Raw genomic sequence first — 20,219 nt, 5'->3', positions numbered from 1 at the left:
ATTAAAATATCACTTTCAATGTAATAATGTAATGTGAATCGTATACTTCTACTTCAGAAAATGGAACGATATGGTGTGAGGGGAACCGCATTGAAATTAATGAAGTCTAATTTGCATGGCAGGACCCAAAAAGTAGTGATTTGGACAACTGTAAGTCAGTCAGCAACCATTGAACAGGGTGTTCCACAAGGCTCAATTCTTGGCCCCTTACTGTTTATTATATATGCGAATGACTTGTTGCAGTTCATGAATAGTCTCACAGAAATACATGTGATTGCTTATGCAGACGACACCAATTTCCTCATCAAGGAGAGCAATGCAATAGCACTTGCAAAGAAAACAGAGAATGTCTATGAGCAGGTAGTAACATGGGAAAAAAAATCAACTATCACTGAACATCGCGAAAACATCATTAATGAAATTCTCGCTGAATTCTGCTCTTGACAATTTTAGCATTTATGAGAACGAGGAGTTGTATGTTGAATCTTGCTAAACAACAAAGATGCTTGGTCTTACACTTGATTACAAGCTTACCTGGATCCCTCACATTGAAACTCTTTTTGACAAACTCCGCAGAAATTGTTATGCGCTAAGATTTATGTCAAACTATTGCAGTAAACAAGTTTTGTTGAATCTGATCTATGGATCAATACACTGTCATATACGATATGGAATACTGAACTAGGGCACTGGTTTTTATACTACAGAAATATGTCATTAGAACCATTGCTCGTATAGGATGGAGGCAATCGTGTAGAAACATTTTCAAAGAACTTAAAATACTCACCGTTCCGGGTATTTATATTTATGACTCATGCATATACATGTACAAGAATTGTCACAATTTTATATCTGATCAGCATAAATACCCTATCCGCTCTAAAAACTTATTAATACCCCATATGCATCGAATCACCATATACCAAAAAACCCGCCTTTTTCTTGGACCAAAATTTTACAATAAGCTTGATGATTCGGTAGAGAATGCGCCAAATGTCAATATTTTCGAATCAAGACTGAAAGCTCTCATAGAAAAAAATTGCTACACCCTTCAGGACTTTTAGGTTAGGTGTTTTTTTGTCTTCTTCAACGTTCTTGTCACTATTTGACATTACCATTATTTTAAACTTTTTAATTATAACCACGACCATCAATTTTACTGTTGTAGTATTTCCCTACTTTTATGTGTATACATATATTTGTCATCTTTTTATCTCAATTCATTTTAAAATATTTACATAAATACTTGAGTTTGAACATATGTATATGAAGAGCACAGATTCTTATGACGTTTTCCTTGTTATTGTACTGATAGAATTATCCACTGTTATGTACTTTTTAACAAGAGAAGTAAATGAATTATTATTATTATTAACAAGCTATACAGGGTATTCCATATTCGATGGTCTATTAGACGTATCTAGAGAACAAAAAAGATGCGAGCTTTAAATTTTGTTTACCGATGTAAATGGTTGGGATCTATCGTTTGAAAATATTTTCATCACCGCAATGTTGCCACATCTACATGTAACAGACATCAACTTGGAAATTTCAAATGGAACAGCCTATATATTATATCATTTTTGAATTCTGCATCAAAATCCAAATCACTTTTGTGAAACATGTTCTATACTTATCTCTCATCATTTTAAAATATTATTTTGTATTTTTTTTGGCGGAAACATGGTAATTTTGATATTTAATATCGCATGAATTAACTGATACATCGAACTCAACTTCTGGCAATATTGAGATAAGATATGGTGGTTGTTATTTCAGAATGGAACTTATATCTTATTTTATACATAGTGTCTGAAAAATACGTCTCAATTTGTATCTTTGATAAACGACCATAACTATTTTTTTTCAAATGGAACGCCCTGTATATTATTCAGTTTTTGCAAGCATAAAATGTCCAATAAAATCAAAAATCAAGTGCATAAATACACACATTCTTAAAATTTCTGCGTAGGTTTCGGGCCTTCGAAAATTCACTCCTTCAATACATATGGTTAAACTTTTTCTTTTTCCAATCATCTACTCGAATATCAAAAGAGTTTTGAACATTAATTTTGTATTTCACAACCGAATTTCGGCAAGGATAATGGTCTGATTTAAAAAATAAAATAATGGATTTGACAATAACTTGTTCAGAACTAATTAATACTGTTTATTGTATGATTTTCACTATGAAGAGTTTTACAAAAACCACGAAACGCGTTTCGCTATACAATAGCAGTAGGGTGCTAATGCCGACTGAACGCCTCCCCCCACCCCTTTTGACCTTGAGACGTCACACGACCTTGAATGACGTCACCTAACCTTGAACGTCGTACACGTAGTATGAGCTTGAATGCGGTGTTTGACCTTGAGTGTGGGGTTTGACCTTGACGTTCGACACTTCGACTACCTTGAGCTTGCTCCATGGCATTGAATGTTGACCTTGAATGAAATCGTGACGTGTACAGAATATAACCTTGAACAGTGGGCGTTCGGCGTTGTCCACTCCCTTGTTGGTAATTCCTATATAAGTTCAGAATATCGTATGACGTCACCTAACCTTGAACGTCGTACACATAGTATGAGATTGAATGCGGTGTTTGACCTTGAGTGTGGGGTTTGACCTTGACGTTCGACACTTCGACTACCTTGAGCTTGCTCCATGGCATTGAATGTTGACCTTGAATGAAATCGTGACGTGTACAGAATATACAGTGGGATTAGGCGTTGCGGTGTTTGACCTTGAGTGTGGGGTTTGACATTGACGTTCGTCACTTCGACTACCTTGAGCTTGCTCTGTGGCATTGAATGTTGACCTTGTAGCTCTCATTTGGGTTATGGTGGGGGGGAGGAGTTGGGCTTTTATAAGGAGTGTGGTGTGAACGTTTCACTCATTTCAAATTCTCCTTATCGTACGGTATATATTTCTATATACAAGATGTATTCGTGCGTTGATTGTAAAAAAAGTTTCACTCGTAGTGACAACCTACGTCGTCATCAGCGGGATTCCTGCACACCCGCAAATGGTGATGGACCTCCAACATCGAAGAGGCAACGGTTGACACCCCCAGCACTTCCAACACTGCAAACATGCGTTTGCTGCAATTTGACTATTGCAAGCGATCAGATGAATGTACATCGGAGGACGTTGCAGCACAGAACAAATGCATGTGTTCAATATGGGGAAGGTGTGAAAATTGTCAATACAGCTTTCAAGTGTCGAATTGTGAGCTACCGAGTGGACAGTGAAAACCACCACATGGATTACCCAACATTCTTCAATGAAATTAAGCAGAAAGTAGTGAAACTACTCGAAGAAGTGTTGGATATCCATAAATGCATGAAAGTGAACATGGAAGTGTTTGGGCGGTACAGTCTGCAAACTAAGGATCTTTCAGACATCAAATCATTTAATAGTCCCAATGAAGTAATTGATCAATCGAATGATTTGGATGTGGTTTATAGCAGTTTTGCAGATAGTTTAACTGTTAAAGCAGCGGAATTTCAAGATCGGGATTCAGGTATGTGATCTAGTCAAAATGTTGATGATGATGGACTTATAGAGAAAACCTATATTTTCAGGTTGGACCATTGAGAAAATTTTGTACTTGGAGGTGAATATCAACAAGTATAGCCCCTTCGGAGGGTCTTCATACATCAAATTGCCAAGGTTCATCGAATTGAAGAAAAGTGTGGTGAATGTTCTTAATCAAGATCAGTGCTGCTTTGCGTGGGCTGTGACTTCAGCTTTATACCCTGCCAGTCAGAAACTTAATGAAATTTCATCATATCCCCACTTCTCAACCGTCTTGAATGTAGCAGGTATGGAATTTCCAGTTAAGTTGAAAGATATTCCTTAGTTTGAGGTTATGAACGATTGCTCTATCAATGTTTATGGGTTGGAAAATGTTTTTAAAAATGGTAGAATTGAATATGAAGTTGTGGGTCCGTTACACTATTCTAAACGTAGATTAAATAGTCATGTTAATCTGTTGATTATTACAGATGATTCTGGTAATAGTCATTATTGTTGGATTAAGGATTTATCGAGACTAGTATCATCACAAATATCTGCCCGTGGTCATAAAAAGTATTTTTGTGATGGTTGTTTATTGTACTTTGATAATGAACGAACTTTATTGCGACATCAGTTGAATGATTGTAATCACATATCGACAACGACACCATCCACAAATTTCAGGGTTGATAAATTTGGTAAAAGGGTACCTGAGAATATTTTGAAATTTGAAAATATCGAGAAACAGTTGAGGGTTCCATTCGTTGTATATGCTGATTTCGAATCTATTCTGAAACCAGTGCATACTAATGAGCCAAATCCTGCTAACTCTTATACAAATCGAACATATCTTCATGAACCATATGCTTTTTCTTACCTCATAAAGTGCTCTTTTGATGATTCTATATCTAAATTTGTACTATATAGAGGTGCTGATGCAGCTAAAGTGTTTGTGTCAAACTTGGAGGCTGATGTCACCAATATTTATCACAAATATTTGAAGAAAGTCATTCCAATGAGTCCATTGACTGATGAGGAAGAGCATGATTTCAATATTGCCGCCACATGTGGTATATGTGGAGAACCATTTGGTGATGGTGATATTAAGGTGCGTGACCACTGCCATCTAACGGGGAAAAAAAGAAATGGAGCTGCACATAGTATTTGTAACCTCAATTTCAAATTGCCCAACTTTATACCCATAATTTTTCATAATCTCAGTGGGTATGACTGTCATTTGTTCATAAAAGAGTTATGCACAAACAAAACAAAAGTTGATGTCATTGCTCAAACTAAAGAAAAGTATGTTTCCTTCACGAAACATATAATTATGGAGAGAATAGTAGATCACAATGGAGTGACGAAAAATAAGTTTTTGAAATTAAGGTTCATCGATAGTTTTAAATTTATGGCTGCTTCCCTTCAAGAGTTAGGTGACAATTTAGATGAAAAACATTTTGTGGAAACAAGAAAATATTTTCCGGAACAGGATAAATTCAAACTTATGAGGCAGAAAGGTGTTTTTCCGTACAGTTTTATCGATTCTTTAGATAAATTAAATTATTCTAGTATACCATCAAAGGTGGACTTTTATGATAAATTAAATGAAAAACATGTTTCTGATGAGGATTATGATAGAGTAAAGCAGGTATGGAACACATTCAATTGTCAAGATTTGGGTGAATATTCTGACATATACCTAAAATCTGATGTTCTACTGTTGTGCGATATTTTTGAAAATTTTAGAAATATGAGTTTAGATACATATAAATTGGATCCTGCTCACTATTTCACTTCTCCAGGTCTTTCTTGGGATGCTATGTTGAAGTATACGGGTGTCAACTTGGAATTATTAACTGATATCGATATGGTGCATTTTCTCCAAAACGGTATACGTGGTGGTGTAAGCCAGTGTTCGGAGAGAAAGCATATTGCAAACAATCAGTTTCTTCCAAATTATAATCCCGAAGAACCTTCATCTTTCATAATGTATTTGGATGCAACAAATCTGTATGGTCATAGCATGTCTCAATCATTACCTTTTGGTGGGTTCACTTGGTTGACCGCCAGTGAAATATGTCAGTTGGATATCAATAGTATTCCAGATGATAGCCCCCAAGGATACATACTTGAAGTAGATGTGCATTATCCTGTCGAGTTACACGATCTACATTCGGATTTACCATTTTTGGTTGAAAGTATTATACCACCTGGTTCAAAGTCCAAAATACCCAAACTTATTCCTAATTTGAATGATAAAAAGAAATATATCGTTCATTATAGGAATTTGAAACAAGCGGTCCGTAATGGTTTGATGGTGATGAAAACTCATAGAATTCTCAGATTCAATCAGTCACCGTGGCTGAAAAAATATATCGATTTAAATACAAATTTGAGAAATAAGGCTACCAATAAGTTTGAGAAGGGTTACTTCAAATTGAATATAAATTCCATATTTGGCAAAACGATGGAAAATGTAAACAATAGAAGAGACATTCGAATTGTCACACATTGGGAATCCATAAGAAGAGGTATGGGTGCCAATGCTTTGATAGCTCGTCCCAATTTCAAAACATTATCCATATTTTCGGAAGACTTTGTCGTCATACATATGGATAAAGTTAAGGTTTGTTATAATAAACCATTGTATTTGGGGTTCAGTATATTGGATATGTCGAAAACAGTCATTTATGATTTTTTCTATGATGTCATCAAAAAACATTACGGACCACAAGCTTCTCTTCTCTATACCGATACGGATTCTTTGATACTGAAAATAATGACGGATAATTTTTATAATTTTATGATTGCAAATGTTGACAAATTTGACACTTCTAACTATAGGTTGGGTAATAAATTCAATGTGCCAGTTAGCAAATCGGTGATTGGAAATATGAAGGATGAACTTCCGAGTGATCCCATCATCAGTTTCCATGGCACCGGTGCGAAAGCATATCATGTACAAAGTGTGTCTGATGAAATAAAGAAAGCAAAAGGTATTAAAAAATCCGTTATAAAAAATCAAATTTCAATTGAAGATTACATTAGGATTGTTGAAACAGGCGGTATAATATTTAGAAAGATGAATGTATTCAGGAGTGATTTACATGATATTTACACGTTGATGTGCAATAAAGTCGCGCTATCACATAATGATGATAAGCGATTCATCATTCCTAATACCACCAAGACATTACCTTGGGGCCACAACGATATTGAATTCTATCAGACAAGTTCCGAACAAAATTTAAGAATTCTTTTGAATGTACTGAAAGATGAAAACAGTATAAGTGACAAGAAATTAAATTTACTCATTGCCTTATTGGAAGAGCAATCGAGTAATTGAATTTTTTCACTCATTATCTGGTTTGTTCAACAAATTGTAAAATTCATACTTGTCGAATATTTCAAACGAATTATCCTACCCCACTTCCACCCCCACTCCCATTCCCACCCGAAGTGGTAGGGAGCATACGGCTATAAAACATGAGGAGGAGGCCACAGTTCATCATTCGATTGCAGTCTTCCTTCGAAAGAAGCAGCCAACCTGAGATACCTGCCAGCCAACTTAGTTGAAAATTCCAAGCAGCTTGATGTAAGTACACACTTCCATACTATTTATATTATATTGTCTAATATTTTCATTTTCTCTTTCTAGAATCATGTCTTTTCTGAGGAATGCTCTGATGACCCCGATTACCACTCTCAGTGAGAGACAGTTGGAGGATGTAGAGCGGAGGAGGGTGGTTGTCCTACAGGACATCATGGTACAACCACCAGCTGCAACACCAGCTGCAGCTCCCATTCCACCACCGGGGATGACTTCCACCCAGGAAGTGGCGGCTCCCATTCCACCACCGGGGATGACTTCCACCCAGGAAGTGGCGGCTTCTGACTTGAAGTTCTTTTTCGAGGACTTCAAACCAACCCCCGAGGAGGAGGAGATTGACCCCCCACCAACTTTGTCGACATTCAGTGGACCAACTTCTTCGTCAGCACCCCAAATTGAAGATTTACTGAATGTCTACAACCCGGACCTGGACGAGTCTCTGGCGGATTTATCGCATCTTCAAAGCTTCTTATCGCCCATCGAACCATTATCCCCCATCGATTCAGGGGATGAGTTCGAGAAACCGGTGAAGAGGGCCAAGAAGATGAAGAAGTCCGCACCTGTGAAGAAGTCCGCACCTGTGAAGAAGTCCGTACCTGTGAAGGCATCCAAAGCCAAAGGTGGGAGGGGTGGTAAGTTGAGTGCTTTTCGCAAAAAGTGTGAAAAGAACTCTCCTTACGGTGGTTGGCCTACAGCACCCCTTCCAGTGATGGAGGTGCAGAACTTGGTGGAAGTCGTCGCCCAGGTCCATCGGGATGCGTCACCCCCTCCAGTCACCCCCCAGGTCCATCGGAATGCGTCACCCCCTCCAGTCACCCCCCAGGTACGTGTTGAGCATTCCGAACAAGAGGTTGGCCCGGAAAATGTCCTTTCACAGACTGTGGTAGAGGGTAATAAACTCAAAGAGTCTATTACCTATGCACAGTCTGTGAAAAAGAGATATTTGAGGGAAAAGAAGGTTGTGGATGGTTCTGATTCCAGAAAAAGGGCCTTGATGGCGGATATTTCCACCATCGAGGCCCAGAAACTGGAATTAGAGAAGCGACTCTCTATGCTTAGGGCGAAACTTCAAGAAGAAGATTCGCAACAAGCAAAGAGTTTGGCTTACATCCAAAAATATGGACCTCTTGTTCAGGAATGGGATGCCATGTGCCAGGGGTTCCTTAATACCTAACCCCTTTTGTAAATATATTTTTGTTTAGTTTAAGTTAGATGTAAGTTTAGAATAAAAAAATTGTAATTTTAGGAATATAATGAAAACTTGCATGTTAATTTTAAGGTTATGAATGTTATGAATGAAAAAATAAAATAAGGAATATTGGAGTGCATATCTATTTTGGTTGTTGCACACAAAATACTGCGTGGTTGGGGCAGTATTTATTCCTTCATTCTAGTCATTTTCTAGTCACATGTAGTATATAGAATAAAATTAGTTAAATAGAATAATTGTATAGAATTTCCATCATTTGAAAGTGTGTGAATTGTAAAATAGTTATTTTTTCTAGAGAATAAATAAAAGTGATTCTAGTAATGCTCTGAGTATAATTCCAAAACCGCAAGCGATCGCAAAGTGATCGCTTCGCGATCGCTTCACGATCGCTTCGCGATCGTGAAGCGATCGCTCAGCAGGCCGCTTCGCGGCCTGGGGCGCTCAACATCCACCACTTGCATCCGGGGCGCGTTTTTTGCGACCCCCACCTCCCCCCCACTCCGCCTCCCACTATACCCCCTCCTGTGCAAGAGTATAAATGTAGGAGTTCCTCAATGTAATCTTCAGTTGAGTAGCTATCGTCAGCATGTCAACATACCAGGAAGCCGATTCCACGACCGGACCCCAGGCGGAAGAACCTACAGCGCCACTCCCGGATCTTCAGTTGGAGGATTCCGATATGGAGAATCCAGATATGGAGGCCGATTCAACCACCACGCCTCATCACCCTTCCACATCTTCGGTCCAGGTACTGCATGTGACCAGTACCGAAGACCACTCCGAAGACTCGAGCAGCTCGGATGATGATGATGACGATCTCTGGGACGACGACGCATTTGCGGAGGAAATGGCGTTTTCTGAGGGTTCGGTGATGTGGCAGTACTTCCCCCGACCCGATGACAGCGACGACGACGACGACTTGTAATCCTTTCCTTTTTTTTTCCTATTTTTTTCCCTATTTCACCCATCCTTTATCCTTCCTCGGAGTACACATTTTGTTTGGTTGGTGTACACGAGACACTGCGTGGTTGGGGCAGTGTCTACCTCCCTCTCTCCTTTCCACCTTTGAAATAAATATTCTGAATTACAATACCAATTACTCTTATTGACTACTCTGAATAAACACCCCTCGAATTTGAAATATTGTCTCATGAAAATTATATTTCCAAATCTTGACATGAATTCTGCAATTGTTCAGATAAGAGAGAGCTAGTATGTTATCAAACAGATTCAAATCCACTCGGACGCTTAAACAATCATTTTTCAATGTGATTTATTTTACAAAGATAAGATATTCAGAGAACTTACATATTCTATAACACATTTGTGCATACCTCATATGTATATGGATGTACATTTTAGAGGTATATCCATATATTACAAACTACTCTTCGTATGATTATGTGACACTCAAAATATTCTATTTCTTTGACTGAGTGATCAATCTTATTATTAGATATCTACACTTTGTTTGTAGCTCTGAAAAGAGCTGTATTTTTGTTGACCCGAAAGTCCACGGTAACTGCTCCGCAGATGGGGTGTTGTTGCAATCTCATTATGAGATATCTACTCTTTGTTTAAATAATGTAGCCCTGAAAAGGGCTGTTTTTTTTGTTGACCCGAAGGTCCACGGTTACATCTCCAGAGGTGGGGTGTTGTTACATATGATACAGACGGCTATTCTCCTAAAGTTGGTCAAAGGCCTATCACATGCTTTAAACCATGTTTGCCCCATCTCCATGAAGCGGGCGGTGTAATGAATGTCGACGTGCTCATAATACCCTCCATTGTTATTCCGCACAGAATAAAAGCGGAAGCAACACCAACACAACTTCTCTATTTCACCGTCAATCGTTTTGATCCTGACATGGCTATCCGTTACACAATACAAATCTAACGGATCATCCAATGTCTCAGTGATATTCAACCACTCAACATTGCCAATAACTACTCCGCTGTCGTCAGTCTCGTGAGTCGAATCTGTTGCGATACCTTCATCTTCTTCTTCAACAAGACCTTCTTCATCATCATCAATGTCTAAATCCCCAACACCTTGCTCAATTGCCTCATCGTCTTCGATATTTAAGCCACCTTCTGCACCTTGCTCATTCACCTCATACTGCATATCTCCACCATCATTTTCTTCGTCAACACCCACTATCTGTCCAACGTCTTCAAACTCTTCCACCAGCTCATGGTTATTAATATCTCTCTGAGATAATAATGCTAACACAGCAGCTCTCTGGGCAGACATATTAATGTATTCTTGTGGTGATACTTGAATACTGACTGAAGTTTACAATCACTCACCGATTTTTATATGATTTTTGACAGTGGTGGTGGTAGCTCCCTCCACTCTACTCCACTCTTCACGGTACCTGTTTATAAGAGGGAAACATGGGAGCGTGAGAGTGTAGTTAAATTCATCGATTGAATATTTGTACATCTATCAGTGAATATGTCTTTCCCTAAAGAGTGGGATACAAAACCGACAATACGCGGCTTTCCAATCAAAATTGGCAAACATATAATGTGTTACAACTGCCATGGGTATTGGCCTGAAACATATATCAACCCATGTACCGGCCTGTGTCGTAGATGTGTTGTGGCAAGGAATCCAGACCCACTTCGGAAGAGGATAAATGGTTCAACTCTAGAAGTAAGTGACTACCGCCAGCAGTGCAGAGAATGTTCGAAAGAGATTATGTGTAATAATATGGGCATTTCAAGGAATATATGCATAAATTGTGTAGCGACTTGCGATACATTAGTCCAGCGATGTCTACAATGTGGTGAATATAGTGTGGATTGTTGGAACAATTTATGCAGTGCTTGTAGAAATGATTGGCAATTGTGTGAGAATGTCGGCCAATTTCACCCCAACAGAGATGTCCACTTTCGAGAGTGCTGGTGTCTAACCCATGAAGAGCGGATAGAGAGACGGAGGATTCATGGAAATCTTATGCTAACATACACATCTTGAAGTGATTTCAATATGTTGAATTTATGAAAAATAAAACCAATAGTTTACATATTACTTGCATCATTTCTAAGGTTATTATTCTATTTAGTTTTTAATAAATAAAACAATTTTAATACACTATTTTTTTATTTTTTATCTAATATTGAGTACAATCATGATAATGTCATTACACTAAAGAATTTTCATCGATCCATGAGTTGTGATCTTCAGAGAACCCCAGCCACTTTACATAGAGGCGATGTCCTTTTCTTTTTAAAACTCGCTCCACCAAATACGTATTGGGATCTTTCGTTTTATTCAACTCCAGCCCATAAAAACAGCCTTTGATTGGTTGCCCATTCACATCTTCTAATGCATAAGTTATAGGTTCTGTATTATTAACTTTCACAACTTTGAATATTTCAGCTGTAAAATTTGCTGTATAACCTTTATCGAATGCATTTTTATATTTGCTGATTCGAACACTATCCCCAATTTTAAACGTATTTTTTTTACGTTTCACATGTGGACTCTTAGATTCGGCATACATTGACAATTTAGTAGACTGTTTCACATCTGCAGGTTTCATACCAATCGTACGATGAACTTTGTTGTTATACTGACGAGTAATTCTAGGAAGAATGTTCAACCACTTGTAATGACCTTGAAGTGAAAACTCCTTATAAAGCCAACTCTTCAATGTTCTGATTACTCGTTCTGCAATTGCAGCTTTTTTTGTGCTGAATGTTGAGTAATGATTGATGTTGTGTTTCTTCATTAACGATGAGAATTTCGAATTATAGAACTCAGTACCATGATCAGATTGTAAATTTTTTGGAGTATATTTAGCATCTTTCAACACGCTTGCCATAGCTGCAGTAACTGAATCACCAGTTTTATTCTTCAACGGCCTTGACCATACAAACTTTGAATAACAGTTGATAACTATAAGGATGTACCTACATCCCTCATTTTCTTTAGAATATGGTTGCATTTCCATCAAATCCATCTGCCACAAGTCAGAAAAACCCTTTATTATTGTCTTCCGACGGGGGAAATTTCGACGCGCCGGCTTGTGTATTTCTTTCACAACCTGCCATTTTGCATTACTCATATTACTGCTCTAAGACTTCTTCAAGATGATAAAATTGAGGAATCACTTTTCTACTGTTCAGGTGCAAGTGTAACGATTGACTATTAAACTTCAATGACTCGCTCAGTAAAAGTATCAACCAACTTAGCTATTACGTCAGTTCGCTTTTCCACATTACTCAATTGATCAGCTAATGCAGAAGTGATGAGTGCATTTTTGTCAATGATTATTTGCACCTCATTATGTTTTGAATCAATATGTTTTCCGATGTTACGTAGCGTTGATGCAATGAATTCTTGGAAATACTTCAGAGTTGTCTCATTGACTTTTCTAATGTGATCGTCAACATATCCTTTAGTAACAGAATCTTTACTGTCTACAGGTTCACCAACATTTTGAAACCGCTTATTCTGAATATCATAATCACCATTTGGTGTGAGAATGAATCCAACACCAGATCTTCCAACTATTGGTTTACTAACACCACCTCTTCTACGACCAAATTTATCAATTGTGGTATGCATAGTTAGATCGTTTGTGATCGACTGAGCCAGTTTCACACATCATGTTCATGATATTGCGGTCAATAGACTAATCCTTCTTCACGTAATTCCTCAATTATGGCTAATATTTCATTATCATGTCCGGTATGTCCAGCCAGTCGTGAACTCCAAAGTAGTCGAAGGCGATCAATCAATTCTTCGAGTTCATTCCAATAAACATAATCTGTATGCTTATTTCTGATATATTTTTTCTGGGTGGGTATTTTGATCATGCCAGCACCTTCTCTACTAGGGTTTCCATTGGATAATAATGGTAGGATTATTTCTCTATATTTCTTCCAATTATTCGATAGAAGACCTTGTTTTCTCTCATTGTATTTATATGCAGCCTTTGTTAATTTGAGTATATCACCATATGTGGTCATATCGGAAGAGGGGATATTTCTCGATGGTACTTTCATGAATATCAAGTTATATAGTTTTGGAGTGCCCTGATAAGAGCCAATAGTTTTACCATTTTTCATAAACACAATTTTCTCATCGATAAATTCCACATCAGCTACTCCCATTTGTAAATTTCCCGTTTCAGTGTTCATGTGTACTCCAAAGACTGTATCGTAAGAGGGATTTCCTGATAGTAACTTTTTTATATGCTTTTGTACTTCATCACCATCATCGAATACATTAGGTGATTGTGAATCTAAAGTTGTCAATTGAGAGGTTTGAAGATCCTTCGAGGAAGCCCCTTCAAATTTCGGTTTCCACTCACTTTCAATTATAGTTTTGGCTGTTAATGGTGTAGCAGGCTTTGTTTTCTGCATCACTTGATTCATTTGAGATGCTCCTTCAGTATTGGCAGATATTACTTTCAAAGGTGTTATTATTGGCTCATAGATCCTCTCGAGTGCTGATTGATCACCTAGACGACTACTTTTGATATAATTGAATTTCTTCCGAACGGCATCCGTTGCTTCAATTAACTTTCTTTTTAAACATATTTCATCATCATTTTTTCCCTCCATAATTCACTCCAAGAATTTGTATAATGAAGTGTTATCTCCACTATCTAGCACTCAAGTGATTCAATTCTTCAAGAACGTCAAGGATATATGAAAGCGTCGAATCCTTTTCGATAACGTCCATTTACCACTTCTCGATCCTTATCAATTACTAAAAATCCATATTTATCTTCCCAACATCTCGCACACATATCTTGAAATTGCTTATATGTTACATCTGGTGATACATGGTCGGAAAAAATATGATTGAGATTCATATCATCTTGTTTGAACATTACGATAAAATTTGCATTATCTCGTATCAATTGCTTCGGAACTCGTGAATATGTTTGGGCTAAATAGAAACAATCCACATTTTTATGACGACCCATACTGAAATATGATCGTATAACATCCTGTTTCTCGCACATAACATCATCAAAAATGAATATCGAATCAGGTTTGGCGTCTGAAGGCTCTACTATTTCACCTGCATTATTGGCAAAAGTGTAAAAACCCAACCCTTCGATTGGAGATAATACTTCACGTAAATACTCGTATTTAGGTTGATAAAGAGACTTTGAATAAAGATAAACATTTGCGAATCGTAATCCTAGAGGATGCGTTAGCAAAGAAATCATAACATTTGTCTTGCCACAGTTAGAAGGTCCAATAATCAGGCCGCGAATAGAAAGTGGAAGTAAAGATCCGTGACGTTGTTTGACACCGCTTCCCGATCCACCACCCACTTTTTCATCGAAATTATCGATGGAAAATTGCTGCTTCTGCTTCAATATGCGCATTGTATGACAGTTGGAGACTATATAAGCAGGGTTCCACATCGATTCCTTTATTTAAATAGGGGTTATGAGTCGATGCAGATCTACTGAATTGCATTCAAATAAAACTGGTAGAGGATTGATCAATTCCCTCATCAATAATCTACCATTTGAATTACACTTACCTGGCTATCAGTATTGCGGTCCGGGCACCAAATTGCAGAAAAGATTGTTGAGAGGTGATTCGGGTGTCAATCAGCTGGATTTTGCATGCAAAAAACACGATATTGCATATTCACAGAACCCCGATAATCTTGCAGCTAGACACATAGCGGATAAGGAGCTTGCAGAAAGTGCTTGGAATCGTGTCAAAGCAAAAGACGCTACTATTGGAGAAAAAGGAGCTGCTTGGCTAGTTACGAATATAATGAAAGGGAAACGTCGATTTGGTATGGGTTGTGACTCATCTCCCAAGCAGTCACACATTCCGAAGAAAAAGCGTTCTATTAAGAAAAAAAAAGTTAAAAAAATATTGAAAGCTTCTAAGGTGATAGCTTTTGGTTCTGGGATCGTTCAGAAAGTGCGTGATGTTCTACACAAAGCGGGTGGAAGTGAATTTGTTGTCAAAAATTCTAAAAGAGCAGCTGAAATTGCACTCAAAGCAGCACGCAAATATATGAGGGCTGCAGGTGGGAAAAAGAAAATTCGCACACCGCGAATCATACCGATTCCTAAAATTGGTGGAATACTACCACTCATTCCAATTTTTGCTGGTTTATCAGCACTAGGTAGTTTAGCCGGTGCTACTGCTGGTATAACGAAAGCAGTTCAAGCAGCAAAAGCGAGTAGGGAGCAGTTGAGTGAGACAAATCGCCATAATAAACACATGGAGGCAATTGCTATAGGTAAACAAGGAAGTGGTATCTACTTGAAGCCTTACCGCAAAGGATTAGGAGTCTATTTGAAACCTCAAAATTCAAAAAACTCATAAATTTGCTACCTAAAAGAGCTCTCTCCAATATCGACCTCAACTATTACGCTAAGAAAATGACGATTCCATATTTTCGGGGGGTATATATGCGTGACGATTTACCAAAATCAGGACCACTCCGATATGAATCTGCCATAGTAAATTTGGATAGTCGACATGGTCAAGGGACACATTGGGTAGCATATAGAAAAAGGGGAACTTCGATAAAATATTTTGATAGTTTTGGCGATTTACCCCCTCCCAAAGAACTGATTCACTATTTTTATATGGGTTCGAATCCTATCAATACTATCACATATAACTATAAGCGTGAACAACGATTCAACACAGTATGGTGTGGCCATTTGTGTTTGAAGTTTCTTCAGAACAAGACATGGAGTTAACACCAGTACAGGATAGGGAGAGTATCAAGAGGATGAGTCATTCATTGATCGCATATTCCAGAGTACGCACTTTACAAAAAATGAGTAAAGAACAACTCGCTGATATGCCGAAAGAGGTGTTGATTGGGTGTGCATCACATGAAATTGCATCTGTATGGGATAAGTTACCACAAAACCTACAAAATGATATTGATGTCTTGAAGTATCAGTACTGTCAAGAGCATTACAATGATTCCAGCGGTAGCAGTAGTAATTCCGATATGAATGATGGTCCACCTACAAGAAAAATTTTTTGTTGTTATTGTAAAGTGAATGATGTCAATGTAGTCACACATAATGATATGGATAGACCACCGAAAAAGCGACGATTGGTCCACAATTTCTGCTGTCAGCAATAAAAAGACATGAATCATCGAAAATTCGTCAGTCATGTCACGCACGTTTTCATTGTCGGGATACTCTAGCGAGTTGAGTGCCAACTTCTACCCACCCATCGAATTGGATACCAATAGTAATTATGGTCTGGGATTACATGGTTTCTACTCCTACAATTCCATATTCAATGTAGATGCTAAGAATAATGTTATCGGCTATTCGAAGACAATTATCTCACCCCCCACTATTATAAAAATTCCACCTGGGGCATATGAAATTGATGAAATTAATAAGGTGATTCAAAGATTCATGAAATCCAAAGAAGTGCAACTAGAAAATGGAATTGAAGAAAATATCGACGAAGTATTTCTCCTACGTGCAAACAACAACACTCTGAAATGTGAAATGCGATCGAAATATTACATTCATCTCAAACATGAAAACAGCATTGCTGAACTTCTAGGATTCGATGACAATGTTTTCAATTGTGGTGAAATACATGAATCAACATTGCCCGTGAATATCAATAAGGTGAGGATTATTCGTGTGGATTGTAATGTCACAGCTGGAGCATATTCGAATGGCGATGAAATCCATAGCATCTTTGAATTTGATATTGATGTAGAGCCGGTTACAAACTCACCAAGGAGCCACAAAATATTATTTATATGCCAATCCGACCTGGTGGTCGTCAGTACCTCGACAATATCACTCTTCGCATATTGGATGATAATGGTAATCTGATCAATTTCAATGGTGAAAAAATAATAGTCAAATTGGAATTGATAAAGCTATAATAATCATCATTTCTCATATATTTATTCACAACATCGACGACAGTCATTAGTAACAATCATCGTTTCTCATACGTTGATTCAGAACATCGATGACTGTCATTAGTGTATCATAAAGAAAATGAGTAAAGGAAGCATCGATAAGTTTGGTCGCAGAAGTAAGGCAGTTTCAAATACTGTTTTGCGTGGGCAGCCTGGAGTTGGTTTCAAATTAACAACCGATGGAAACTTTGATATGGAAAATAAACGTTTGAAAAATATAGCAGAGCCTGAAGAGAGTACGGATTGTGTTAATCGAGGATATGTCGGTTTTTACATCTCAAAGATGAGAGGAGAATTAGATACTGATATTGACAAAATTAATTTGAAATTAGATGGAGTAGAAAAATATTCCGTATCAGTGAGGGAAGATCTCATTACGCTTGGACTGAAATTAGTAGAATTTGTAAAAAAGTATGAGCATATGGATAAGGATATCAAATCGCTGCAATCTGATTTGAAAAAACAACCCTCGATAAGCATTCAAACGATCGAGCAAAAACGATGGTGAGCGATGATCATCTGTGAAAAAAGTCAATATAAAGCTGAAGTTGATCAAATTGTTACTCAGTATTTGTTACTTCCTAACGCTGAGCAGGTGATATTCATTGATGGAACTATAAATTCTGCGATTATCGTTTCTAAAAATGGGGTTGTGCTTCAATAGTCAGCGATTGCCGCAGCGGCAGCAGTTGAGTCAGCATAATGTATTTGGTGGAGGTTATGATCATGTGCATTTAAAGAAGCGAAAATCCAGCAGTCGATTCATTCCACGTATATCTGCCAAACGGTCAAGATATAGAATAAGTGCTAGTAGCCTGAACTTTCTCAAATCTATTGGCTTGAAGGTGCGATATAAAAAATAGTAATAACATGGCGACAATCACCACAAGTGATAAATTGGAAGTGTTCGAGGAGCCCATGTTCGACCATTCCCTCATCAGCCTTCATGAGCATACATATAAGCCGTATGGTTCACCATATTACAAAAATTCAGATGAAATACGAATTCCAATCAATTATCAAGATCTCATACTCGATATTGCAGATAGTTACATTTATATCGAGGGGAAGTTCACACCATCTGATGCCACAAAGCGGTGCTACCTATCCAATAATGCTCTCGCCTTTCTCTTCGACGAAATTCGCTATGAAATGGGTGGTGAGCAAGTGGTTGTTGTTCGAAAACCTGGCATAACTACCACAATGAAAACGATGATATCATTTGGAAAAACGCATGCAAATTCGCTACTACCGATAGGATGGGGACTCGATGTGAATAAACAAGATATATTCGATCCCGTTAGCAATGTATTTAGTGGTAAATTACCCTTGAAGTATCTCATGGGTTTTGCTGAAGATTACAATAAGGGGATAATGAATGTGAAGCAGGAGCTCATTTTGATTATAGCTCGCTCATTCAAAAATTCATTCATTGGGGAAGTCGATGCAGATTTGGAAATCAATAAAATAGAATGGAGAATCAGGCACATTGTGCCGGAAGATCGACAGAAACTGAAACTATTGAATCGCATAAATAAAAATGGTAATAATGCTAAAGTGAAGGTGGCTTATCGTATGTGGGACCTTTATGAATTACCCACACTTCGTGATACATCCTCGGATATATGGGCGGTGAAGACAACCAGCAGCCTCGAAAGACCACGATATATCATCATCGGCTTTCAAAACACCGACCAATCCGAAAATATGTCAAAAGATGTAACGAAATTCACACATGTGAATATTAATAATATTCGACTATCTCTGAACTCTGAAGTATACCCATATGAGCGTTGGAATCTGGATTTCGACAAGAAGTTAGATTCATCAGCTTACTATGCATATGAAAACTTCCAACGTAGCTACTATTATAAAACTATGAGTGAACCGATGATGGATATTGGTAGCTTTCGCAACAACCCACTATTCATTATCGACTGCTCCCATCAACCCGAAGCTATGAAGTCATCCACTGTCGACATCAAAATAGAATTCGAAACACGCAAGGTGAAGTTTCCAGCAAACACCAAAGTATATGCACTCATCCTCCACGATGCTGTTCTATCATATAATGCTCTTAATGGCTCTGTTCAAACTGGATTGTAATAAGATTGACATGTAATATGCTATGAAATATTCGATATTGATGAATAATAAAACACTCAATAATTATGTTATATCTTTTATTCACCAAACAATTAGATACAAACAAATATGGATTGAAACATTATTTTATTCACAAACATATACAACAGATTTCAAATATTTACAACACCATCATTTATCGCTTCTTCCAGTTGCGGGTTGGGACTCTGTGGTTCCAATTGATATTTCTCTATGATATTTTGCGGTAGGTAGGTGCATATGTCTTGAAGAAAATGTTTCAAGTCTGCTTCAATTATTAACTCACAGAACTCATCCAAATTTCTACTCCCATATGAATATTTATGACACAATGCCACACCGAGTTCATACTTCTCACTAAGCTCCAAAAGTTTTCGCACCTCTTCAGCATCGTAACATACACTCAAATCATAATTTGATGAATGTAGAGCATCAAAACTCAGATCAGCCATCTCCCAAGCCATTTTTCTTATGGCGGAATCCAAATCCACTGCTTCCGGCCACTCTTGGGCTGAATATTGCATCCACATATTTATAGAATGGTGAGTTCTGAAAATTCATAAATGGCATTCATTAGTTTGCAAATAATATAAAAAAAAATACTCACTTGAAATCTGACTATGTCTATGAAGTGACCAAGTTGATACATATTTTATATTAATCTACCATATTTTCACTATTTACAAAAAAAATCATAATTTCAAAATGTTCAATCTAAAACATTGAATTTCATCAATGATCGGGTTTTAGCACCAGGATAATCCTGCGAACTTTGACCCATATAAGTAAGTGTGAATTTGGCTTTGGATGAATTCACTTCACGAATGAAGTCTTCTGG

General features: G+C 37.6%; 2 protein-coding genes across 5 annotated transcripts in view; one reads left to right on the top strand and one right to left on the bottom strand.

Moving 5' to 3' along the window:
• Positions 1–20,219, bottom strand: part of Fur2 (furin-like protease 2) — a 1,328,139-nt gene that overhangs the window by 95,706 nt on the left and 1,212,214 nt on the right. The gene's annotated exons all lie outside the window — the stretch shown is intronic.
• LOC141485389 (uncharacterized) lies at positions 6,980–8,504 on the top strand. Its single transcript, XM_074181946.1, has 2 exons — positions 6,980–7,112; positions 7,176–8,504. The coding sequence occupies exon 2, from the start codon at positions 7,180–7,182 to the stop codon at positions 8,299–8,301; it is 1,122 nt and encodes a 373-aa protein (XP_074038047.1). The 5' UTR covers positions 6,980–7,112; positions 7,176–7,179; the 3' UTR covers positions 8,302–8,504.

The sequence above is a fragment of the Leptinotarsa decemlineata genome, unplaced genomic scaffold (assembly GCF_025532065.1).
Source record: "Leptinotarsa decemlineata unplaced genomic scaffold, Ldec_3_MD MMD2_tig00026328_RagTag_RagTag, whole genome shotgun sequence".
In the NCBI taxonomy this organism is placed as follows: domain Eukaryota; kingdom Metazoa; phylum Arthropoda; class Insecta; order Coleoptera; family Chrysomelidae; genus Leptinotarsa; species Leptinotarsa decemlineata.
Note: the sequence above shows the minus strand (reverse complement) of the source record. Positions and strands in the feature narration are given on the sequence as shown.

What these genes read in the sequence shown, in the direction of transcription:
- LOC141485389 (XM_074181946.1), top strand. Translation starts at nt 7,180, where the DNA reads ATGTCTTTTCTGAGGAATGCTCTGATGACCCCGATTACCACTCTCAGT.